General features: G+C 42.5%; 1 protein-coding gene across 1 annotated transcript in view; it reads left to right on the top strand.

Annotated features, from left to right (window-relative positions):
• The window catches only part of GABRA3 (gamma-aminobutyric acid type A receptor subunit alpha3), a gene marked incomplete at both ends in the record, with an annotated part of 152,459 nt that overhangs the window by 116,280 nt on the left and 9,766 nt on the right, over positions 1-26,413 (top strand). The window contains 2 exons of the mRNA XM_082864868.1: positions 16,859-17,011; positions 20,868-21,079. Coding sequence (XP_082720994.1) covers positions 16,859-17,011; positions 20,868-21,079 — 365 coding nt within the window. The remainder of the gene's footprint in view (positions 1-16,858; positions 17,012-20,867; positions 21,080-26,413) is intronic.

The following is a 26,413-nucleotide window of genomic DNA, read 5'->3' as shown; positions in this document are numbered from 1 at the left end:
GAAGAGAAAGCAGAGGGAAGCCATGATAGTGGGAGAGCTAAACTTTGATCCTAAAGTTTTGATGAAGATATTTGCTTAACTCCGCCAATACAGAGGTGGCAATGTAATAACCCCAGGAGAGTCCAGAACACAGCCAGGAGGTCCAGGAATGAGCCATGGAATTATTTTCTTAAGTGAATCACCCATTTCAGAAACAAGTGTATCTGGCAAACATTGCCAGGTCCTCTCAATGGCTCTTCCTTGGATATTGATAAATGGTATTTAGAGGCTTGTTCTGTAGCCTTAAGTCCTATCTATTTGGAAACTGACCAGTTGTAGGGGCCTGAGGAAGGACGCACCCTGAATCCCAACTAACTTTAGGGTATTTGACAAAATGGAGTATATCTTAGGGGCCCACATATCTTACAATATTTTTTGCCATGAAAGGGTGGGAACTTTCAACACTTGTCTACATGGAAGATCTCTGAATCCACAATTATAAATGAAGTAGGGTACTCTTGTCCTTTTTTTCATTAGCTGGACACTGCTGTTCCCTCTCATAGTGTTATAGTATGTCTGTGGTCTGTTCTCCCTCCATCCTAGGACCAGGGGCTAGAATGTAAAAAAAAGCAGCATTTGAAATGGATTTAAAGGACAACAGGATTTAGAGATTTGGAACTTGGTGTGGGGAAAGGCTATTCTTTTTTTTTTTTTTTTTTTTTTTTGTGCGGTACGCGGGCCTCTCACTGTTGTGGCCTCTCCCGTTGCGGAGCACAGGCTCCGGACGCACAGGCTCAGCGGCCGTGGCTCACGGGCCCAGCCGCTCCGCGACATGTGGCATCTTCCTGGACCGGGGCACGAACCCGTGTCCCCTGCATTGGCAGGCGGACTCTCAACCACTGCGCCACCAGGGAAGCCCGAAGGCTATTCTTGAGAATGGCAATACAGAGTTTCAAAAGACCAGAGGTTTGTGAGAACATGATCTCTTGGAGAAGGTCAGCTGATCTGTGGGGGTGAGGGGAAAGTACCCACCTGGCCAGTTCTGCTCTCTCCAAGCAGGTAGAGGGAGGAGGACCTTTAGTGCCTGCATGTACAAAGTGTATTTTTACTGTCCTACTGTGACCCTTGCATTTTTGAGCAGAAGCCACCTCCTGCTGTGGGGTGCCGCTGCTGCTGCAAATGACCTCCCATCTGAGATCAGACCCTCCCCTCCCTCCCACCCCAGCCTGTAAGCAAAGAGTACCCAGGCTCCTGATGAAGGCTCTGTGCATCCCAGCACAGCAAGGCAGACCCCTAGAGACCAAGGGTAACCCAGGGGCCCTGGAGGTCCACTCCGTAGAAGGGAGAGAATTCCTGGGGCTATAGCATCTGTTCACTCTCCTGACTTCCCCATCCCTCCTTAGCACTGCTCACCTGGTATCAACTTTTGAGACCCATCATTAGCAATTCAAGCAGCCCCATTTCATTTGGTTAAGCCACTGTTTGTTTAGTCTTTATCACACGTTCATGATAGAAAAATTAGAAATATCAGAGGAACAAAAAATGTAAATTAAAATATTCTTTAATTCCACCAACTAGAAAAAAACTTTTTAGAAGAATTGCGTGCATTAACTGATTATTATACATTTTGGTGTGTAACCTTTAAGAAGGTTCTCTTTGCACTTTTAATATAAATATCTTTTTATATAAATGGGGCCATAATATTGATACTGTTTTATAAGCTGTTTTTTATGTAATTTTATATTGTAAGCATGTTTTCTTGTTACTAAGTGTACAGGATCCAAATAAAATGTACACACAAGCTAGTGATATATTTTTATTATTAATTAATTTATTTATTTTTGCTGTGTTGGGTCTTCGTTTCTGTGCGAGGGCTTTCTCTAGTTGCGGCAAGTGGGGGCCACTCTTCATCGCGGTGCGCGGGCCTCTCACTATCGCGGCCTCTCTTGTTGCAGAGCACAGGCTCCAGACGCGCAGGCTCAGTAGTTGTGGCTCACGGGCCTAGTTGCTCCGCGGCATGTGGGATCCTCCCAGACCAGGGCTTGAACCCGTGTCCCCTGCATTAGCAGGCAGATTCTCAACCACTGTGCCACCAGGGAAGCCCAGTGATATATTTTTATTCAGATATAATTGACATTAGTTTCAGGTGTACAACATTATGATTCAATATTTGTATGTATTATGAAATGATCACCACAGGAAGTCAAGTTAACGTCCATCACTATACATAGTTATAGAATTTTTTTCTTGTGATGAAAACTTTTAAGATCTACTCTTAACAGCTTTCAAATGTGCAGTATAGTATTCTAACTATAGTTACCATGTTGTACATAACACCCCAAGGACTTATTTACTTTACAGCTGGAAGTTTGTACCTTCTGATTCCTTTCACCCATTTCACCTAACACCTACCCTTGGCTTCTGGCAACCAGTAATCTATTCTTTGTATCTATGAGCTTGTTTTTTTGTTCATTTTGTTTTGTTTTTTGGATTCCACATGTAAGTGAGATACAATATTTGTCTTGCTCTGTCTGACTTATTTCACTTAGCATAATGTCCCCAAGGTCTATCCATGTTGTTGCAAATGGCAAAAATTCTTTCTTTTTATGGTTGAATAATATTCCATTGTATCTATATATACCACATCTTCTTTATCCATTCATGCATGGAGAAACACTTTGGTTGTTTCCATGTCTTGGCTATTGTAAATAATGCTGCAGTGAAGATGGAGGTGTATATATCTTTTTAAGCCAGTGTTCTCATTTTCTTCAGATAAATACCCATAAGTGGAATTGCTGGATCGTATAGTAGTTCCATTTTTATTTTTTAAAAAATATTTATTTATTTATTTGGCTGCACCAGGTCTTAGTTGTGGCATGCAGGATCTTTTAGTTGCAGCATGTGAACTCTTAGTTTTCTTGTTTGTTTGTTTTTGAGTTTTTTTTGCAGTACACGAGCCTCTCACTGCTGTGGCCTCTCCCATTGCGGAGCACAGGCTCTGGACGCGCAGGCTCAGCGGCCATGGCTCATGGGCCCAGCTGCTCCACGGCATGTGGGAACTTCCTGGACCGGGGCACAAACCCGTGTCCCCTGCATCGGCAGGCGGACTCTCAACCACTGCACCACAAGGGAAGCCCACAGACTCTTAGTTTTGACATGTGGGATCTAGTTCCCTGACCAGGGATTGAAACCTGGCCCCCTGTATTGGGAGCGTGGAGTCTTAGCCACTGGACCACCAGGGAAGTCCCCCATTTTTAATTTTTTGAGGAAACTCCACCAAGAGTACATGAGGGTTTCCATTTCCACACATCCTCACCAACATTTGTTTTTTGTTGTTAGTTCTAAGTAGTTAGTAATAATATTTTAACAATTAGAATGGGCATATATTAATTATTACCTGTTTTAGTTTTACTCTAAATTTAAAAAGAAAATTAAAAGGCCATCATCTGAGGCCACAGCCAGCCTTCTGGACAATGATAAGTGTTGCTATCAGTGGGAAGCATAGCATTTCATTGTGAAACTCAATAATATCTTCATCTTACTGGATCATAATCCATTTAACCAATTACCTATGATTATTTTCCGTTTTAATGCTATAAAGAACACTGCAAAGACCTTCTTTTTCCATATAGCATTTTGTTCCTATGTAATTACCTGCCTAGGAAAAAAACAAAATATTGAGATTGCTCTTTCAGAAAGTAGACACATTTAAAATTTTTAAAATACATATTGACAAATTGCCATTCTAAAAGGTGAAACAGTTCACACTCTCGTTATCAGTGTATGAGCATGCCAGTTTCCCTTCACTCTTGGCAATGCAGATGTTATGGATTGAATTATGTCTCCCCAAAAGATATGTTGAAATCCTGCCCCCTAGTGCCTCAGAATGTGACCTTATTTGAAAGTAGGGTTATTGCAGATATTAGATTATAATAGCAAATTAGTTTTGTAAACATGATACAGTGTATATCAGTAAACTATGCAGGTGTAAGAAGGAATGAGGAAGTTCAATGGGAATATCGGCAGGATATACTGTTGAGTGAAAATAGCAAATATAAAACCACCAAAGACTATAAGAATATATATTAGTATAGGAATAGTATTTCTAGAATATACACAAGAAGCTGTTAATTGTAGTTAAAGGAAGGAGAAGTGAAATGGTTTGAAGGAGGTGGACTTTTTGCTGTATATTATTTGACACCCTTTGGTTTAGAAACCATATAAATATTACCTCACATAAATGTATATTGTTTTCATGTGACTATAAATTATGGGCATTCCTTTCTGAATTCTGGCATGCTCCTCTATGTGGGGTCCAACATACTAATGGGAAGTTGGGCCAGAGAAAATCCCACAATCTGTGGGTGTTCTGTTTTGTATGAGTGGTTTTCTCTCTGAAAGCTGTCAGTCCTCAGCATGAAGTAGTTCTAAGCAGAGAGCTCCTGCTCTTTGCTCCAGATTCAAACATGTGTTAAATAAATGAATGAAATTTCTCTAAATTGGTGGCTAGTTCTTCACACTGTTCCCTACTTCAGCACTGACTCCATTTTCCCTTATTTGCAATATTTACATTAATTTTCTAAGAGGAGCCTGATCTTATTTTTGCATCTTTCCTAGAAATTTGACCATTTGTTAGAAAAACTCTCATTACTGTCATTGTGTATATTATTTGTTTAGACTTGGAACATAGGTAAGTGAAGACAAATCAGAAAATAAGAGCAGCGTGGCGGGTGTGTTTTGACCCACCTGCAGATGCCATTCTGTGGGCGGGGGGGGGCACCAAAACCCCATGACTGCTTAGCCAGAGCAGCAGTTGACCCCTGAGGTCACCATTTTGGTGCAGTGAGGCAACAGCCACCAAGGGACGTGGCCCTATTGCGTGGCTCACTGCCACTGGAAGAGGGCTCTGCTAGAGTTCTGCAGTTGGCTTGAGCTCCGCTGTTGGGCGGGGCTTTTGTATTTACTCCTCTGTATGCCAGAGCTGTGGGCTGCTCTCAGAGGTTGGGTTCCCTTGCAGTTGAATTTAGACTGCTGACTGTACTTTTGATCAGGCGATGATGCTGGCAGGGGACCTGATACCACCTCCAAGATTCGCACAATGTTGGCTATAAGGTATGCCATATTCCTTTGTGCTAGCTGACCCCAAATTATCTGGCCCTGCCAATTCCCAGAGCATTCCCCATGAGGCAAAGCAGAAGTGGGCCTCCAGAGGAATGCCCAGGAAACCTGGATATCTGCCTTGGGTTCTCATTTCCCCACTGGAGAAACCATAGACTCAGAGGTACCCTCTAGGTGCTGCACTGAGCTGGCCTGGGGGAAGGAAGAAGGCGACAAATTGATACCACTTCTGTTATCCTTCTAATGTCACTTTTCCTGGTTTTCATGCCCCAGATGGGTGCTGCTTCAGCTTTACTTCTTAGATCTGGGATTTTCACAAAGGTGTTCTCTTCTGTGGGTAGCTGCTAAACCATATTTTTGTGACAGGGTACTAGAGCTGGGGCCGTCCTATTCCACCACCTTCCTGATCTTAAATCACTCTCTTTGCTTCTTTGGAAGAGAAACAACAAGATAGAAATTGAAGGAAAGAAGGATAGAAAAGGAGAGGCTTAAGAAAATATATTCAGTTATTTAAAACAATGGCTAATTTGATAAGCTCTTGAAAAGTCCACTTGCTTTCCTTTCAGATCTACAGAATATAACTTATATAAAATATATAATAAATATTCATAAATATTAAATATTTTACATGATCAGATATAGGATTAATAGACAGGAAGGAATTCAGGGGTGTGAGACTAATATGCGGAAGGGGAGGAAATTCCCCAAGCTAATCAAAGTCCAACTATTGTTAAAAATAAATCTTCAGTGCCTCCTCAGCTGAGAAAAAGAGTGAACGGAAGGACAGGGAAAGAAAGCAGTTGAAATGTACACAGATAGGAGAGAGGGGGAGAAGGAGGAGAGAGGGGGAGGGGGTGGGGAACAAAGAAATAAAAGGATTGAAAAAGCGGCAGAGAGAAAAAAAAGCAATCCCAATGTTGTAATGAAGAAATTCTATAATTTTGTATGATAGTTCTTTGCTAAATTAAAACTAAGCCTACTTGTATTTTTCATGTTCACATAAACAAGCTAGAATGTGAATACACACACAATATGGATTGTATATTGAGCTTTGGCTAACCAGATGGTGCTTCCTAGGCTTAGGTACAAGGGAGTGGGTGAGGTAGGAAAGTGGAAAATTGACTCATTTGGGAGACATACTGAAACCAAATGGGGGAAGAGAGAGAGAGAGAGAGAGAGAGAGAGAGGGAGAGAGAGAGAGAGGGAGATGAAAAATAAGAAGGTCTAACAAGAAAGGTAGTAGAGCATGGACCTTTGGAGACTCTTTGGGGAAATTTGCCTTTTACTCTTTGAGAGATGGGAAACTATTGGGGAGCCTTAAGCAAAAGAAAGACTGAATCTGACTTTTATTATAATAGACTCATTTTGGCTGGTATGCTAAGAATGCATTGAAGGGGACAAGTACAGAGGCAAGGCACGTTAGGAAGCTATTACAGTACTCTAAGTAAGAGATGATGGTAGCTTAGTCCAAAGTGGTAACAGCGGAGTGGTGAGAAATGCTCAAATTATAAATATATTTTGAAGAACTGTCAATATCTGCGCCCGTGTCTGCATTTGTGTATGCACACATGGAAACATGCACGAGGGAGGGAGAGGGAGTGGTCGATGATGTTAAAGATTTTGAAGAATTTTGATTTGTGCTCCTGAGAGCTCCCATTTACTGAGATAGGAAAATCTGTTGGAAGGGATAGTTTGGAGGGGGTAGGAAATGGAGACAGTAAGAGCTAAGATTTGGACATGTTAGGTCAAGATACCTATTAGATCCCCAAGTGGTGATATCTAATGGGTAATGGAATATATAGGTGTAGAGCATTATAGGGAACCCTAGGTTTGCCATATCAAAGTACCATAAACTGAATGGCTTAAAACAACAGAGATTTATGTCTCCTAGTTCTGGAGGATAGAAGTCTGAAGCCAAGGTGCTGGCTGGGTTGGTTGCTTCTGGAGGCTCCTTTTATACAGAAGAGGGGAAGGGGGAGGGGTCCACTGTAGTGCTGACCAATGACTGAGCAGGACCACTGACGGGTCGCTCATTGACAGTTGCTCACCTGGGGGAGGGGCCCACTGCAACACTGACCAATGGCTGAGCGGGGCTGCTATAGCTCACGCCTGCCCCACCACTATTACAATTCCCCACTGTCAATGTCCATTCCACAGTCTTGTGGGAAAAGGGGTGACGATTTTTCTGGCTACTTCCCACTGAACAGGGGAGATGAGGGGGTGATTGTGAAATGGAATTGATCAGTTTTGGGTCGAGAATATTCCTTAAAAATGTTAGTAAGCAATACAATTCTTTTTATCTACAACCATTTGAACCTGATGAAATTCCTTCTACAATGAAATTTTAATCTCAATACTTACTCTTTTTTTTTTTTTTTTTTTGCAGTACGCGGGCCTCTCACCGTTGTGGCCTCTCCCATTGCGGAGCACAGGCTCCGGACGCGCAGGCTCAGCGGCCACGGCTCACGGGCCCAGCCGCTCCGCGGCACATGGGATCCTCCCGGACCGGGGCATGAACCCGCGTCCCCTGCATTGGCAGGCGGACTGTCAACCACTGCGCCACCAGGGAAGCCCAATACTTACTCTTTTTGAAGAGCAATCTTAAGTCTTCTAAGGGTTCATAAACCCATTGCTCTCTAGGCCTGTCAGGAGTTGGGTCATTTTCTGATGACAGTGGTGCTGCTTTAACCCGAGTGTGATGAATCCATGGCTTTACCCCAGCTAACTTGACAGATGAGTGTGTGATAAGTAATACCACATGTGGTCCTGTCCACCTTGCGGTCAGCTGGTGCTCAGTCCCTTGTTCCCTCCAGGTTTTAAGGAGGACTCAGTTTCTGGGCTGGAAAGGATGTAACGTTACCTCAGTTGTATGGGCACACCTGCTGGCAACAAACTCATGAACAGAGGTTAGTATAGTGCCCAGAGCTTTAACATAATTGGCAACTGCTAGATCTTTCAGAGCATTTATAGATTCTCCCACCTGGGCAGACACCTGGAATGGCCTACCATACAATATTTCAAAGGGTCTCAATTTAAGCCTGCTTCTGGGAGCCACTCTGATCCATAGCAGGGCAACTGGCAAGGCCTTATCCCAAGTTAAATTAGTCTCTTGACATATTTTAGCAATGCTCCTTTTTAATGTATAATTCATTCTCTCGGTTTTTCCTGTTGATTGTAGTCTCCAGGATGAATGTATCTTCCAATTCATTTGCAGTGCTTTAGCCACTTGTTGGGTTATGCTAGAGACAAAAGCAGGCCCATTATCACTTTGAAGGGAGTTAGGCACTCCAGATCAGGGGATAATGTCCTTAAGGAGGACTCTAACCACTTTGGAGGCTTTTTCTGTCCTGGGGCAATATGCCTCCACCCTTCCTGAAAAAGTGTCCATAAATACTAGCAGGTACCTGAAATTTCCTGTGGCTCAAGGCATTTGCGTAAAGTCTATTTGCCAGTCCTCGGTGGGGTAGGTTCCTCTGTGCTGAGTCCCCATCTGGGGAAGTGTGACAGCAGTTTTTGTGTTATTTTTAGCATAAATCATGCAATTTTGAGTGACTTGCTGGATGGCCCTTTGTAGGTTAGGCCCCATTATATATCTTTGAATCTGTTGCAAGGTGGCATCTCTCCCGTAATGGGTACTATTATGAAGGTGCTGCAGCACAGTGTCCAAGAGGGCCTCAGGAATCAAAACAATTCCTTGTACTTTACATTTCTAGCCAAGTGAGGTACGATCAAGAGTGAATCCCCACTCTTTGGCTCTCTCCTTCTCCTTTCCTGAATACACTGACTGGTATTTTGACAAGTCGATCTGTGGGAGAAGTGACCATATCATGGATTGTTAACCCCATTCCTTTGCTGCTTTCTTTGCAGCTTGGTCAGCTAACTGACTGCCCTTTATTATATGAGTCTCACCCTTCTGGTGGCCTGGGCAGTGCATTACAGCCACTTGTGAGGGCTTATGGACTGCTTCTAATAGTGACAGGATTTCAGAAGCATGTTTTATGTCTTTATTGTTTGAAGTGAGAAGCCCCCTTTCTTTCCAGTTCACCCTGTGGGCATGCACCACAGAGAATGCATAGTGAGAGTCTGTGTATATATTTACTTGCTTCCCTTTAGCGAGGAGCGGGGGCTCTTGTCAGAGCAATGATTTCTGCCTTCCCAGCTGAGCTCCCTGGGGGCAGGGCTTCTGCTTCAACAATCCTTTCAAGGGTTACCATCACATACCTAGTGCATCACCTACCTTGGTCCATGAAGCTGCTTCCATCGGTGAACAATTTCATATCTGGTTCAGCCAAGGTCTGCTAGAATACACTAGCTTGATGATTTGTAGGCAGTCGTGCTCTGGGGATTGTGCAACATCAATCCGGAGAGATGTGGCTGGATTTAGGGCTGAAGTGACCTGAAGTCTTACGTTGGGATTGTCCAGGAGAATGGCTTGGACTTTCCCATTCTCCCTGAAGTCAGCCAATAGCCCCTTTTCTGCTCCAGTAAAGAAAGGACATGGTGAGGAATATACACAGTGGTGGGTTGCCCCAGGGTAAACTTCTCAGCTTCCTGAAATATGTCACAAGTAGCTGCTACAGCTCGAAGGCAGAGGGGTCATCCCTTAACAGTCTGTTCTAGCCTGTCTTGAGAAGCAGGCAATAGGTTGAGGGCTATTCCCCAGAGTTTGAATTAACACCCCAAGACTTATGCCTTATCTCTCATGGACATACAATTTGAAAGGTTTCTTTAAGTCTGGTTGTTCCAAAGCCGGGGCTGAGATTAACTTTGTTTTTATTGTTTCAAAGGCTGTTTGGCATCCTGTAGTCCAAGTAAGGGGCTCAAAATCATGTCCCTTTAAAGCCTCACAGAGGGGCTTTACTATGAGCCCATAGTTTGGGATCCAAACCTGACAGAACCCTGCCATTCCCAGAAACCCCCTCAGTTGTCTGCAAGTCTTGAGTGTTCCCAAGCCTGCAATTTCCTGTTTTCTGTTAGTCAAAAGACCCCACTGTCCTTGGGAAAGGACAAAGCCCAGATACGTGACTTGTTGCTTACATATTTGGGCTTTTTTCTGGGAGACCTTATATCCACAATTGGCCAAATAGTTTAGGGTTCTAATGGTATTTTATAGACACTTATCATATGTAGGGTCTGCTATAAGCAAATTGTCCACATATTGGAGTATAAGTCCTTCATCCAATATTAAGTTTCTAAGGTCCCTAGCCAACATTTCCCCAAACAAGGTAGGGGAATTCTTAAATCCTTGAGACAGGACTGTCCAACAATACTGTTAGACTACCTGTATTTCTGGGTCCTGCCATTCAAAAGCAAACAGTTGCTGTGATTCTTCTGCAATAGGAATGCAGAAAAAAGCATCCTTCAAGTCCAAAACTGAGAACCAGCTGTATTCTCCCAGAATAGTTGTAAGCAGAGTGTATGGATTAGGTACCACAGGGTGCAGATCTTGGACTATATCATTAATAGCCCTCAAGTCTTGGACAAAGCAATACCCTGCTGAGTTTGGCTTTTTGACCAGGAAAATAAGGCTGTTATATGGGGACAAGGTTTATTCAGTCCTATTTTCAAAAACTTTTCGAGAATTGGCTGAATTTCCTTTTGGGCCTCTTGCCTCAGAGGGTATTGTTTTAGATTAGGTGTCCCAGCATCCCTTTTCAATGGGATTTGTATCGGCCATGTGTTTTTGGCCTTCCCTGGGGTGCCATCAGTCCATACTTGTGGCCTCACCTTTTCATAGACCTCAGGGGGAAATAGCTCTGTCTCCTTTTCTGGGACATCCATAAGTGCCATCTGTAGGCTTATAGCGTACTGTGGTGGGACCCTGATGTCAAGCTGTCCTGGCGAAAAAGTTAAGTTACTAGAGCATTTAATTTACAAAGGAGATCTCGGCCCAGAAGAGTGACTGGACACACTGGCATATATAAGAAACTGTGTTTCAGGGTGAGGTGCCCTAATTGGCATTCTAGAGGTTGTAAGAAAACGATTTTGTACTTCTCCAGAAACTCCTGTGACCAGGATGGATTGAGATGTTTTCTGTGCCACCTTGGTGTTTACCACAGAGTATGGTGCACCTGTATCTATCAGAAAGTCAGTCAACTTGGCCCCCACTGTCAAAGTTACCTGGGGCTCCTGTGGGGAAATTGAAATTGGACGCCTCAAGTCCAAGGGAGCCCCGGGCCTCTTCATTCATTATCAGAATGTTCCTCCCTTTCTACCATATGAGAGGCTCCTATCTTTCTTTTATTGTTTTCTTTCTTATTCTTCAGCCTAGGGCAATCTTTTTTCCAATGCCCTTCCTCCTTGCAGTAAGCGCATTGTTCTCTCCCCAGTGGTGGCTTACCTCTCTCCGGGTTAGTAGCCTTCAGGAAATCCAATGCTGCTGCCAGCAAAGCGGCGTTCCATCTTGCATCCTCTCGCTTCTGTCGTTGTCCCCTGCTGTTGAACACGTTAAAAGCAACGTCTACCAATTGAGAAGGGTTCATTCCAAGTGAACCATCAAACTTTTGTAATTTTCTTCTTATACCTGGGGCACTTTGCCCAATGAATGTCACATTTACCATTCTCATATTTTGGGGGGCCTCAGGGTCTGCATCAGTGTAGCACCTATACGCTTGATAAATTCTTTCTAGAAATTCTGATGGATCCTCATTTGGTTTTTGGTGTATCTCCTGAATTTTGTCTAAGCTCTTTTGCCTGGGTACTCCCTTTCTAAGACTCACTAAGACACATTTCCTATAATATTCTAGAAGCGGCATGCCCCCATTATTAGGATCCCAGTCAGGCTCAGCAATACGAACTGCCAGATTTGCTTCTGGAGCTTCATCTGGATCTGGTAGATGGAGCTGGTGTGATTCCTTTCTAGCCTTGTCAACAACCATCCTTCTTTCAACCCCAGTAAGCATCATATTCATAGGAGTGTGAATGTCTGCCCAAGAGGGATGGTGAGTGGCAAAGATAGAAGTGAGAAGTTCAGTCATATGGAGGGGGTCCTCTTGGTATGTAGGGTTATGGTTTTTCCAATTAATCTGAAGTTGAGAATGGCTTGTGCATCCATAGAAACACAGTTTGTTGGCCATCTGCACTAAGGCTTCCTATGGGATATTGGCACAAGGGAAATTGCCCTGCTCCGAAAGTGGCTCCCAGTCCAAATTGGGTGGACTGTTGGGTCTTAGATGGTGACACCAAACCAGGCGCCTGTGCCACGAGGGTTAACATAGAAACTTCTAATTGATCCCCATAAGTAGGGGAAACAGGGGGCCGTGAATATGTTGGTGGCATGGGGATTGTCGGAACAACTGCTGTTGCAGTCTGCTAGGCCAGTGGAGGAGCCAGGTTGGCCAGAGGGGGTTTTAAGTTTTGAAATAACATGTCCTCACTCTCACTTTCCCTCTCTCCCTTTTGTAGAACAGGTTTTCCCTTAGTTTTCCTTTCAGACAGCTGTACCATAAGGTGGCAGCTATCTGACTTCTTTCCCTCCTGATTCAATAGCATAAATACTTCTACATATGGAATCTCATCATTTTTACATGCTCTTTCACAAAGCAATTGTAATTGCAAGATTGTATAATAATTAAGTGATCCATTCAAGGGCCATCACTCTCCTGATCCTAACGTATATTGGGACCACACACTATTACTATAGAATATCATCTCTTCCTTAGTCATAGGCCCATAGCTGTATTTTGCCCATTTATTTAAGATACACCCCAAGGGGCTTTCCTTAGGGACAGATGGAGTATTTCCCATATTTATAAGTTCAAGAATAACAAAACACAAAAAGCACAGGCAAATTCCAATACCAAAGACACAAACAGATTCCATCATGAATGAACGCAAAACAAAAGCAAATGGTGCTTCCCTGGTGGCGCAGTGGTTGACAGTCCGCCTGCTGATGCAGGGGACACGGGTTCGTGCCCCAGTCCGGGAAGATCCCACATGCCGCGGAGTGGCTGGGCCCGTGAGCCATGGCCACTGAGCCTGCGCGTCCGGAGCCTGTGCTCCGCAACGGGAGAGGCCACAACAGTGAGAGACCCGCGTACCACAAAAACAAACAAACAAAAAAGCAAATGAACACAAAACAAAAGCAAATAAATCAGTTCACAAATCAGGTAGAGTCCAACAGCGATTCCCCTCTCCAACAGGGTACCCCAATCAAATGAACAAATTGGCTTGTCCCTTAGAGCAAAAGCCCAAATTGAGAGGGGAAAATGTTCCCTGTTGTACACACCATAGTGACTTACCTTACTATATGGAGCCCATCGGCTCCCAAATGTTGGTTCCTTGCTCCAACTGCCAAGCTCTGGGGCAGCCGGTGCCACTTCAGGGAATTTTGAAGGGAAGATCCTCAGGACAAGTGGACCCAGCAGCTGCTAGGGCCTTACCCGAAAATTCCCCAACCTGGGCTGGGTGGCCACAAGCAGAAAGGCTCCTGGCTAGCTTTGCCAAAAATTTGTTACCAAGCCCAAGCTCATTCTGCTTGCCACACAACAGGCCAATAAATCAGATCAGTTGTTGGAGCAAGGAATAACAACCAGTGGTTGAGTGGGACCACTAACGGTAGTTTGTTGACAGTTGATTGCTAACGGTTGCTTGCTTGGGGGAGGAGCCCACTGTGACACCAACCAATGGCTGAGCGGGGCTGCTCTAGCTTGTACCTGCCCCACCCCTATTACAGTCTCTGCCTCTGTCATCACACATCTCCCTGTGTCTCTCTCTTCTTTTGAAAAGAGAGCATCAGTCATAGTGTATTAGGTCCCATCCTACTCCAGTATGACCTCATCTTAACTAGTTATATCTGCAACAAGCCTCTTTCTAAAGAAGGTCACATTTTGAGGTATTCAGGGTTATGAATTCACCATATCTTTCCAGGAGACATAGTTCAACCCATAACAAGTAGGAAGCCCAGGCAGAAAATATACATTGGGGCATTATCAAAATTGAAGATATTATTTAAAGATACAGGCCTGGATAAGAATGCCAAGGGAGTGAGACAGAAAAGAGTACTGAGTCATGACAATCTCAAATGTTGAGAATTTAAAGGAACCAGCAAAGGAGATTGGACAGGTCATGATGTAGGAGGGAAACCAGAAGAGCAACATGGCCTAGGAGTTTGGTGAAGAGATTCATTCCAGGAGGATGGAGTGCTCAATATGTAAAATGCTTCTGACAAATCCAGCATAATTTTATAATTAACTGATAATTAACTATTGGATTACAGAGTTGATGGGAGGGTATAAAGTTAATACGCCAAAAACACTCAAAGTTGTTTGGTATATAGTAAGAGCTTAACACGTGTTCACTCTTATTTTGAAGAGGGGTGATGTAGGCCAGCCCATATTCTGCTATGTGAACTTTAGGTTTTAACCCAATAAATCCATTCAAACAGTAGAGCATAGTGGTTAGAAAGCATAAGCTGTGGAGCCAACCCATCTGGAGTTGAATTCAGGCTCTCCTACTTACTAGCTGGGTAATCTTCTGCAAATTGCTCAGTCTCTCTTTGCCTCAGTTTATTGACCCATAAATGAGTATAACAATAGTACCGACCTCATAGGGTTATTGTGAAGATTAAATACTTTAAGAATGTTACATAGCAAATGCTATAGAAGAGATTATTTTTAATTATTATTTACATGAGGACATTAATATATTTGAATGAACTCGTGTCAAAATTGCTCTGAGAAAGCTGTGTTGGTACACTGCTAAGCATATATTTTTGTAATAGGGACAGTGCGGGCACACTAATGGTCCCATTCCACCAACAGTCAGTGTCACACTGATCCCCACAGTGGCAGTTTCCCTGGGTCATTTTCCTCAGGACTGGCCTCGTTTATGCGCTCTCCCCGTTTGCCCCAGCAGTTGCCACCCAAGGCCTGGAAGAGCAGTGCGCTGCAGCAGCCTCAGGCACACACACACATTGCAGCTTGTCGTCTTGGGTGAGTCTGAGTCTGGGGTGTTTCAGGTCTCCATGCAGGCACACTGACAGGTAGACCAGCAGACCAGTGGAGATGGCAATGTTGTGACTGTGAATTTGGGAGACCCTCTGCTGGTGTGAAATGCCAGTTGAAGGTGCTGTGGCTGGAACATTGTGACCTTGTGATAGGGGTGGTCGCTCATCGCATCTGACGTGCAAGGCCCCAGCACAGGCATTGTGGGGGCGCCTCTGGCAGCAAGGGGAGGCCAGGAAGCTGGGGTGTTTGCCCTCCCCAAGGTCAGGGAGGACAGGAAATGGCCCCGGAGGAAATAATGCAGCTGCCTGGCCTGCCTGCTCCTACCAAGTCCTCCCCGAGGTGGGGCAGTGCAAGCCTGGACAGACGGGCCAGCCGGGACTACTGCACTAGGATACAGGATTTGACACGCTCCCCAAATGGTCCCTCCACGCCAGTACAGGGGACATTTGGTGCCCGGGCCCGGGGCCCAAGATGCCGGCCTCTGCCCACCCACATGCCAGACATCTGTTACTGGATGGTGTGAACCCCTCAGCTCAGCTGCTGTCCACGCCCCTGCAGTGCCCTCCTAGGATGTAACAAGGGCAGGGCAGGTGTGCAGTGGTTAGCATGAGACCCTTGCCATGGGGTTCAGAGGGCCCACTCAGACAACAGTCAGCTCACAGGGATCCTCGAGTCAGAGAGTGTGGTGAGAGTGTGGATGGCGGCCCTCTCCCCAGGCCCTCCAGGCTTTCTGGCCTCAGGGCGGTGGGTGAGCTGGGGGGCCTGGCAGGTAAGCTGGGGGGCCTGGGGACAGGCTGAGGGCTGTGTCCCACAGAGCTCCAGAGCCCCCTCTACCACTGCCCACTGGCCAGGCTCAGGCCTTGAAGCAGCAGTGAACCTCTCCCCCATCCCCACCTCAGCAACGTAATGGTGGTGGCAGTCTCCATTCGTCACAGTCCATGGAAGCGTCAGATTCTCTCCAGTTTAAATAAAAGCCTGAGGGCCAGCTGGGTCCTAGGCGCCTGGCTCTGTCAGTGATGATGGCTGGGCAGGGTCCGGGGACCTGGCCCTGCAGGCACCACCAGCTGAGACCTGCCTTTTCAGCTGGGCCTGGGCACTAGTGGGAGGACCCAGACTGGGTGCTGGATGAACATTCCCAGACAGGGTGACCGGCCTGCAGAGTGCCCCCTCCTCTTAGCTAGGACCTGACCTCGGAGCCTTGGAACCTTGAACATGTAAATTGAGCGGTAATGACATTGCTTTGCTTATGGGATTTGTTAAAAGCTGCAAGGAGGCATGGAGACCGAAATAAATGCCTCCCCTTCCTTTTCTTGTCAGAACAGAGAATAACATTTATTTTGGTGGAGGTTTACAGGAACATCATGACCTGACCATGACCTGACCTCAAGAACAAAGGATCTGACACCAAGAAGTTTGCAACAACTAACCACATCCCTCCCTCACCTTTCCTATAAAAGGGCTTTGTGGAAAGCTTTTGGGGAGTTCGGGGTTTTTAAGGCGTGAGCCTCCCATCTCCTTGCATGGCCCTGCAATAATTCTTTCTCTGCTCCAGACTCCGATGTGTTTCAGTATTGTTTGGCGTCACTGTGCATTGGGCACACAGACTTGCGTTTGGTAACATTTTCACCAAAAAATAACAAAACCCACCTCTGTACTACTTCATGATTATTAAAGAGATCTGGTTACATGTACCTGAGAGGTGCTGCAATGTCTTGTTTTGAGTATAAGGTTAAGGAGCTTTGTGAACTGAATTGGGGCCCACCTTGATCCAGCAATGTTTATTTGGCTGCATAATGTCTAATTTTACTCTCCAGGAGAATATGTCGTCATGACAACCCACTTCCATCTCAAGCGAAAAATTGGCTACTTTGTGATCCAGACCTACTTGCCATGTATCATGACTGTCATTCTGTCACAAGTGTCTTTCTGGCTCAACAGAGAGTCTGTCCCTGCCCGCACGGTCTTTGGTGAGTGTTGTTTTATGGAGAATGTGGCAGGGGCAGGGGTGAGGAAGGTGGAAGAACCATTACTGGAGTGAATGTGAGGAACACCTGAGCCCAGCATTAGTAACTAAGTCACTGGATCTTGGTGTTTCTAGCAACTGAATTCTTTAAAGGCAGTGGTAATAAGAGTGTTGGAGTATTAAGATTTACTGAAATGCTTCCTGTCTCAGTCAGGTTTGCTTCAGGAGCTGGAGAGGGATGGAGCCTTCAGTGAAAAGGAGAGGAAATTAGTGGGCAGAGCTGGAGAAAGTGAAGGGTGGGAAACTAAGCTGGCAACAGAGAAGTAGATTGGGGCTTTCTTATGACCCATTTTTTTATAGGACCATCTGACTTTGCTGCTTCTCCTCTAGCCTTTTGAAAGTATGAATTATCTGATATTCAGTAAGAGCTATACAGAGTTTGAAGGTTTTTAAAATAGTACTTACAATTAGAGAAATTTTCTTCAATAGGAATTTACTGTTGTCTAGGAAGAGATTTGCATGTCATTAGCACTTTTCCCTGGGGGACTTAAAGCACATAAAACATTTTCTGCCTGTTTTTCCCACTGTAAGATTGTTTTTTAGGAGATAAACATTAATTAACTCTTTTAATCTACTAAACTGTCTCCATATACTTGGATACACTGAGTACTCACAAAGAAGACTTTTCTACCGATATTTCCTACTGATATCCCGAAGCTTTACTGTGTAGTTAGAGAGTAAATGATGTTGTTTCAGAAAGAAGAAGCATTTTAGGTCAGATAGAAGAGGAGACAGTAGTGGAGGAAGAGAAATAATAACCTGTAAAGTAAGAAAAAAGAAAAAAAAATTAGAAGGGTGTGATATCATGGAAGTCAAGAGAGGTGAGTGTTTCAAGAAGAAGGGAATAATCCTCTGGGGTGAATTCTGTGTGTTTAGGTAAAATGCAGATAAAAACTGTTGGGTATCATGATATGCTTGGGTGCTAGTGATTTGAAAAGAACAGTTCTAGTGGAGTTGGGGGAGCAGAATCTATATAGGAGTAGATTAAAGATGCCCAATTTTTGGAAATATTACAAACTAGATACCCTGAAAAATCTTCCTCTACAAAATCCTAAGAAAAGCAGATAAAATATAGAAAATACTCTTTTTTAATATCTGAACTCATAAGAAATGAAAGAAAATACTCAGTGGCCCAAATGGAAGAAGGAAGTGAAAACTGGAATGTTAATCACATGAGCTTATACTGTGTGTTAGCAGGAAAATGGATGGATAGATGGACTACTAGTCTTGGTAGATAAGAATTTGAGTTTTAAGGTTACACAAGAAAGACTTTTAGCCTGAGTGAAATTAAGGGTTAGAACTAGGGCTGTCGTAGGCTTAATAATGGCCGCCAATGATACCCATGTCCTAATCTCTGGAATTTGTGAATGTTAGCTTATAGGGCAAGAAGGACTCTACAGATCTGAACTAAGTTAAGGATTTTGAGATGGGGAGAATATCTTGCATTATCTCAAGCAACTTTAGTTGAGTGGGACAGACATTCATTATCAAAGAAGCATATTAGACTTTTAGAAGTGCTCAAAGGAAGTGAGGAGGGCAGTCACAAAAAGACTTTGTAGAAGAGTCTTGAAAGAGAAGCACTGGGTGGCAGGCCTGGACCTCTTTTAAAATGCCAAACCTCTTTGTCCATCCATGAAGTGCACCAAATGCTTGATTGAGGGTCCTACCAGCTCTGACTAGCTAAGAGCTCTTCACAAGATGACAGTTTTAATTAAGCCTTAGAGACTAGAGTTCTAAACATCTCTACTGAGATATGGCACATAAATACTTGTGTTGCAATATAGTTCCCGCCATCCATGCTTTGGCACTGCTATAAATGTGCGAGTGTGGACAATTGCATTTGCTGATAACCATAAATGAGATAATTTGTTTCTTCTGTGAATCACTTCTTGCTCAGTGTGATCAGAGGGTTACTGAGCCTTAGATCCATTCTCAGAATTTACCAGGCTACAAATTCAGATAGTTTGTTATGAGGTGCTAGCTGTATGGCTAATTCCTGACAGGGCTTAAAATGTGTTTTTTCTAACTCTCTGCCTAGTTTGTGCAAAGGTGCTCCTTTAGAATCTGTCTGCTGAAACTGTATTAAGTCTTTTCCAGTCTGGATTTTCATTTATATAGTAAATATGTAAGTAAGGTATTCAAGGAGTCAAGATATGAAAAGAGGGTCCAGAGGCTGCAGCACACATGGCTGTCTCTCTGGGTAGAGTTAATAGTTAATAGGCCATATCTGCTTGCTTCTCTGTGTAATATTTCTCACCCCATTACGACTACCTTCCATGCCCTACTTGACCCAGGCTCATGAGGGTCACATTCCCCGTCTTCTTGAGGAATCAGAAAGAGGTTCTGACTATTCCTTCTTCCTCAATTCTGGATGATTTTGGGTACACAACTGCACCATCAAAATTCTGGGAGAGACAGTAGGGAATATTCATAGATGGGGAGAAAAAGGCAAGGAGAGATTAAAGAAATTGCCCAAGATACAAAGCAAGTAAGTGGCAGAACTGAGGACTTCCTGCTTCTAGTGTAGATATTCAAGACTAGAATACTCTTGCTAACAATTATAAAATTACTGTTGTTAAAATGTGATTATAATTAGACTACTATAATTAATTATATAATTATGGCAATACTATTGTTAATAACAAGAGTAAAAATAAGAGTGATGTTAATTATAGAAGCTGCTATTTATTGAGTGAGTACTCTGTGCCAGATATTGTGCTGTGGGCTTTATGAACATCATCTATCTCATTTGATTCCCCAACAAATCTCTGAGTCTGGTATCATCACACACATTTTACATATGACAAAACTTAGAGGGGTAAAACACCTTGTTCAAGGTCATATTACAAGTAAGTGGGATTGCCAGAATTTGAGTCTATTTCAGTTTGACTCTAAAGCTCATATTGTTAACCACAACACTATATAGCTCATATGTATATCTAATATATGAACAGATTAGAAATAAATTTTTAATAGAATTTAAAAGTGAATAAAAGAAAGCCTTAAATTTAGGTTAATAAACACCACCAAGAAAAAGAATCAATCCATTTAAAAGCAAGCTGTGGTTTGGCAAAACTCATAAGAAACAGATGTTAGAATAGTTTTAGTTGTTCACAAATTCAATAGGACCTAGACTGTGATGCAGCTGAAGAACAATTTTCCACAATAGTTTGTTGTGTTATTAGGAGAATAGTGTTCACAATAAGGGAAATGAAACTCCTACTAAGCTCAGACTATGTCCTGAGTCTTGGGCTCAGTTCTGGTCTGTTCAGAAGATAACTACCAGAATGGGGAAGGAAGAGAAATGAAAGAAGGAACTGGCCATGTTCTGGAGATGAACAGACACACAAGGAACTATGGCCACCCTCTCCAACTCTCTGAAGTCCTGTCCCAGAAATGAAGAAGCAGACTTTTCTTTCTTGTGTCGCCAGAGAGAGCTCTGAGATCAGTCAGTGTGTCAGGAGTTAGAGAAAGGCAGGTTTCAGTTCATAAGGTAGATTTTTCTAATTAGAAAGCTCTCTTACAATGAAATAGGTTACCTACTTTTCAATGGAAATGTTTAAGCAGAGGTTAGAGGACAACTTTTAAGTGCTATACTGGAGATTCCTATTCCTGTGATAATTGGGATGGGGTGGTTACTAGGCAGAACCATTCTGTTTTGACATTCTCTGGTTTTTACTTTAAAGGGGCCATTTTGGGTGGGGTGTAGCTCCTCCTTTCAAGCAGGAAGTTGGTGATATCATCAGATATACTCTAAATGTCTTTCACTGGCAACTGGTTGTCATTTTCTCTCTCCCCAGGTGTCACCACTGTTCTCACCATGACCACCTTGAGTATCAGTGCCAGAAACTCCTTACCTAAAGTGGCATATGCGACGGCCATGGATTGGTTCATAGCCGTCTGTTATGCCTTTGTATTTTCTGCGCTGATTGAATTTGCCACTGTCAACTACTTCACAAAGCGGAGTTGGGCTTGGGAAGGCAAAAAGGTGCCAGAGGCCCTGGAAATGAAGGTAAGATACAGGAAGGGTGGGGGCTGGGAAGCACTCCCTGAGAGAACTGTATTGGAACCAGGAGTGGGCAGCCTGCAGCCTGTGGGAACTGGCCAGGGCTGTGTGCTATTCACTGGGGTCATCAATCCAATTCTCAACTGGAGTGCTTCTTGGCAGTGTGGAGTGTTTGCTGGGGGCAAAGAAAAGAGGGTAGGTATCATGGAGGGCTGATGTCTTGTGGTGAGGGATCAAACATAAGTGTGATACTGCTGAACCCAAGGGGAACCTGTTGTACCCAGAAGAGTGGACTTTATCTTCAACCCAGAAAACAGTCTCTAGGGCCACTTCTGCCCCTCACTTTTCCAGTATGTTCCCATTACCATCAAACAAAAGTGATCATCATTCCTTCTATGTCTTTGCTTATTTTTTACTCTCTACCTGGAATGTTCTTTTCTTATTTTCCTGCCTGATAAAGACCTGCTTAGTCTTTAAGACCCAGATGAAGTGCTATTTTCTCCATAGAATATTTCCAGAATCATGCAGATACCTTTAGCTTTTCTTGAGGTGGGGGGAGGGTGCTCATGATATTAAGAGCATTTATTTGTATTAGAGTTATTTGTCTGCTTCCTCACTAGACTGAACTTCTTGAGGGCAGGGGCTTGTCTGCATTCTTTCTAACTAGCTAGTATCCTTGCACAGCATCTGACTCAGTAAAAGCTGAATAAATGTTAATTGGATTAGTGGATGGGAAGGAAGAAAAAAGAGAGAGAAAATGCCAGTAAACCACCTGGAATTGGTAAAAATAAAAACATGAATACAGTGAAATCAAGATTGTTGTCCTTGGCTACTTTAAAAGAGCTCAGATCTCTAGCTCTAGATGAAGACTAACCCAAGATGCTAAAAAGAACTGGCAGATATGGTCCCAGAACCATTCTAGTACTCTTTGAAGAATCATGGAGAAGAGAAAACATAATGAAGACTTTTCAAACCGGAGGAATAGATTCCATAGAATATAGACTGGTGAGTTGGAAAAATTTTAGAATAGATTTTAACTATTTATTTAGATAGAATTTATTAACTCCTTGCTATAAATTATGAAGAAATAACCAGTCCCTGTCATCTCCCAACTTTTATTTGTTATACTACTTTTTCTGCATTGTCAAGTTTTATAGCATTTACATGCTTTTATGCAGCCATAATTTCTATAGTTGCTTAGTCATAGTTTTACATTTACATAGGCTCTTTTCTCAAAATAGTCCTTTTATCCATTTTTTTGTTCATTGCTTAGTTATCTCAAGGCTGTCCTCTGGAAGTTTCTTTAAGAAGGGTTCATGGGAACCATATTTCTTACCATCTTACATGTGTAAAATTATCTGTCAATTGTGTTTATACTTAAATTATATTTGGGCTGTTGTACAATTTGTGGGTCACATTCTCTTTCTCTGATGTCCACATAGACATTGGCTGCTATATTCAGTTCTAGCACTGAATGTTGGTGTGAAGAAATTTAAAACCTGCCTGAGAATCTCTCACATAATGGGGGAGGGGTGATTTTATGGCCTAGAAACCCATATGAATGTGTCTTTTATTTACAAATACCAGTTACTTTACAAGGATATATCTTTTTTTTTTTTTTTTTTTTTTGCGGTACATGGGCCTCTCACTGTTGTGGCCTCTCCCGTTGTGGAGCACAGGCTCCAGACGCACAGGCTCAGCAGCCATGGCTCACGGGCCCAGCCGCTCTGCGGCATGTGGGATCTTCCCGGACCGGGGCACGAACCCGTGTCCCCTGCATCGGCAGGTGGACGCTCAACCACTGCGCCACCAGGGAAGCCCTACAAGGATATATCTTGATCTATCTTTATGAATTTTTCCTAGGACAGCATGTTGCCCTTTAAGCCTATGGATTCACAAGTGTCTTTGTTTCAGGAAAGCTTTCCTGAAACATATCTTTGATCTGTTATCTTCCTAGAAGTGCAGATTATACATATAATAGAACTTTGTCCTCCATATCTACCATTTTTCTCTAGTAATTTGTAACTGTTATTTTCCATTTCATTTTTCTCATTTTTCTCAAGTGTGTCTTCCATGTCTCTGAACATTTTCACCCATGCCTATTCTCCTTCATTTCTATAGCAGTATTATTTTTCCTTATATTCATTTTATGATTTCTGCTGACTTAGCTTTTCATGTATTCTATGTTTGTTTTGTGTGTTGTTACACAGTCCTTTATTGGTTATTTCTTCTCCTTGTAACATATTTTGCATCAATACCATATTATTGTTTTTCAATTGTTACTTGAAGTTGTATTAGAGGAGTTCTTTACTAGCACTGCTATGTGTGAAAGTATCATTTTGGGGAGGGACTGAGAGAATGAGTAGGATGGTAGTGAGTAGTTGAGAGTATGTAGTTGAAAGTGAGTAGTTTGACCATGATCTGTTATCTATATAAATTCTTATAAATAACTCACAAAAAAGTCCTCTATGTATGGTGTAGTGTGTGTGTGTGTGTGTGTGTGTGTGTGTGTGTGTGTGAGTGTGTGCACGCGCATATGTGTAGTATTGTATCCTCTAATTTTTCCAGTCCATATGTGTAGTATTGTATCCTCTAATTTTTCCAGTCTCTACCTCCTCTCTACTCTGTGGTGGTCAAACAGTATTCCAGGATGTTCTCACTACCAGCCTTAAAACCATTTTGTTTCAAAACAAGGGTCATTTGTTTTCTCACTCAGGTCCTGCCACCCACCTTTAGGACTCTATTCTTGGCCTGAAATCCAGAACAGTAGGCATCCTCAGTGTCTTCTTCATCCTGATACAATTTTTAGTGCATTTGTGTCTTCTTCACCCTGATACAATTTTTACTGTATTTGGGAGCCCTTACTTTTTGGGATGAGAAAATGCTTTCAATTTTCATCAAAGGTAGAGTTTTGGTTTCTATATCTCATTTTTCTTATAATTTTGATTGGTTACAGAGAAGAAAAGGGAGCAAAGATGTCCTTACTCTGACATATTAAACTGAAAATTCCCTAGAATATATTATTATACAGATGTTTTAAGAGCAGTTAGCACTAACTATTGATAGCCAGTCTGAGTTCACTAAGAAGAAATTATGCCAAACTAACCTTAAGAAAATTCATGAAAAGACATCTGACTAACTTTTTAAAATTATGTCTTCATGAAGAAGAAACAGCAGTAGAAAAAGTAATACAATTATGCTGATGTAGTTGGTTGACCAACTGAAGTCAAATATAATTCATTGATGGAGGGTCATCAACCTGAATGGACGTTCCTGTGATAAGCCACAGGGCTTTGTCCTTGACCCTTCCGTCTTAAATGCTGTCATCTGTGACTTAAATGAAGATATAGAATGTAGGAGATTCAAATTTGTAAACTGGCATTAATGAAGAGGAGTATCTTCTGAATTAGAATCAAAGAGAATTTCTGAAGTTTGAAAGAACAGGCTGAAATCAACAGATTAACATTTTATTTTCTTTTTAAATTTTTTTATGGGACCATAATTGCTTTACAATGTTGTGTTAGTTTCTGCTGTACAATGAAGTGAATCAGCCACATGTATACATATATGCCCTCCCTCTTGGACCTCCCTCCCACTTAACCCCCCATCCCACCCATCTTGGTCATCACAGAGCACCAAGCTGAGCTTCCTGTGCTTTATAGCAGGTTCCGATTAGCTAACTATTTTATACGTGGTAGTGTATATATTCTTACACATAGATTCTAAAAAAGTTAGTTCTAGGATAAAAAATCTTAACAAAAATTGTATATTATAAATAAGATGCTGGGATATAGGAAAATGGCAAATTTAATATAAGCCATCCATGTGGTATAACTCTTGAGAAGCCAAATTTTGTTTGAGTCTGAGTTAGAAGTTACCTAGACCAAGTGAGATGATAAGCCCCTTTTATTCTGTACAGGTTGGACCATGTTTAAAATATGCTGTTCCAGTTTGGTTACTACAGTGGAGAAGGGACAAATGCATTAAGGGGATGATGATTGCTAATTTCAGATATCTGAAAGGCAGTCATGGATACCTTGTGAAAAATATGGTAGACTTTTTTTGTGACTGGGAAGAGATGCAGTGGTGGTTTGAAGGTACAGAGAGCACTAGAATAGATTAAGAAACTGTAAATGTAGATGTCAAAAATGATAACTGTTTCTCTAATTCCAAGGAGTACTGAAAATGAAAAAAAGAGAACAAAAAGAATGATCTAAAAGTCTTCTGCAAAGATGGTGATCTCAGTCGTCCTCCTTAGTCCCTCTCCGTGGTCAATCTATTTAAGTTATTGAAAGGATGTTGATTATGAGATTTGAAAAAAACCAATGGAATGTGTAAAAATGGATCTCTAATGTGAGGGTGCTGTGCTTTGTCTACACTGCTACAATATGAATGAACTAACAGTGAGAACCACTGACCCACAGGACAAAAAAATGAAGTGCATTAAAAGTAAAAATAGTGAAATTTAATCATAACTTATTCTACTTTTTTCCTTCTTTAAAGAGACATATTAAACCTTATTTGCCTCACAAAGCTAGAATGGGTGAGCACAAAACTGTTTAAAACTAATAAAAATGATTCAAAAATCTATTTCTGATCTGTACTATGATCAAGGATTAGATAAAATGTGAGGGGAAAGATAAAGGAAAGGAAAAGAAGGGGTAGGTAGGAACAAAAATTCATTTTCAAATGAAGACAAATGACTAACGACTACCTTATAATAGCACTCTGCAAAATAGATGAACTCTGGGCTTCTGAGGAACAACTACATGTTTTATCACTGCTTCCTTTAAAAATTCCATTAAAATGAGGGTAAAGAAATAAAATAGGTTTAAACCCACAAGTACCAGGAGATCTGGAGAAGGATTTCAGTCAGACAAGAGATTGTAATGCATTTTTCAAGAAAAATGAATGGGGAAAGAGAGAATAAGAACTGATTTATCAAGCTGGAGTAAGATAGAACCCCAGAGAAACTCAGTATTCAGGGTGCTTGGTACAGCAGACAGTAAATCATGGGGCTGCAATTAGGGGGATTGGCTAAAAGTCTGTGTACAAAGTAGTCAAGACCCCAGAGCCTGCCCAACATGTAAAATGTCTACAGCCAGATGTATACTTTCCTGAAGAACAGCAGAAGCTTCTCTTCTAAAGAAGCTGAATGTCTCCAGAGAAAAGACCTCTACATAGTGACATTTTGGAGTACCCCATAAAATGACCTCCTTCCAAATAATCTTCTTAAATCATAGTTTGCAAATCAGCAAGCCCAGCTCAGGTACACTGAGCATACAGACATCTTTTATGTTGCCAAATAAAACTGGGATACCAAGGATTACCAAAGTGAAA

This window comes from Leucopleurus acutus (genome assembly GCF_964270905.1).
Source record: "Leucopleurus acutus genome assembly, chromosome: X".
Taxonomy (NCBI): domain Eukaryota; kingdom Metazoa; phylum Chordata; class Mammalia; order Artiodactyla; family Delphinidae; genus Leucopleurus; species Leucopleurus acutus.
Note: the sequence above shows the minus strand (reverse complement) of the source record. Positions and strands in the feature narration are given on the sequence as shown.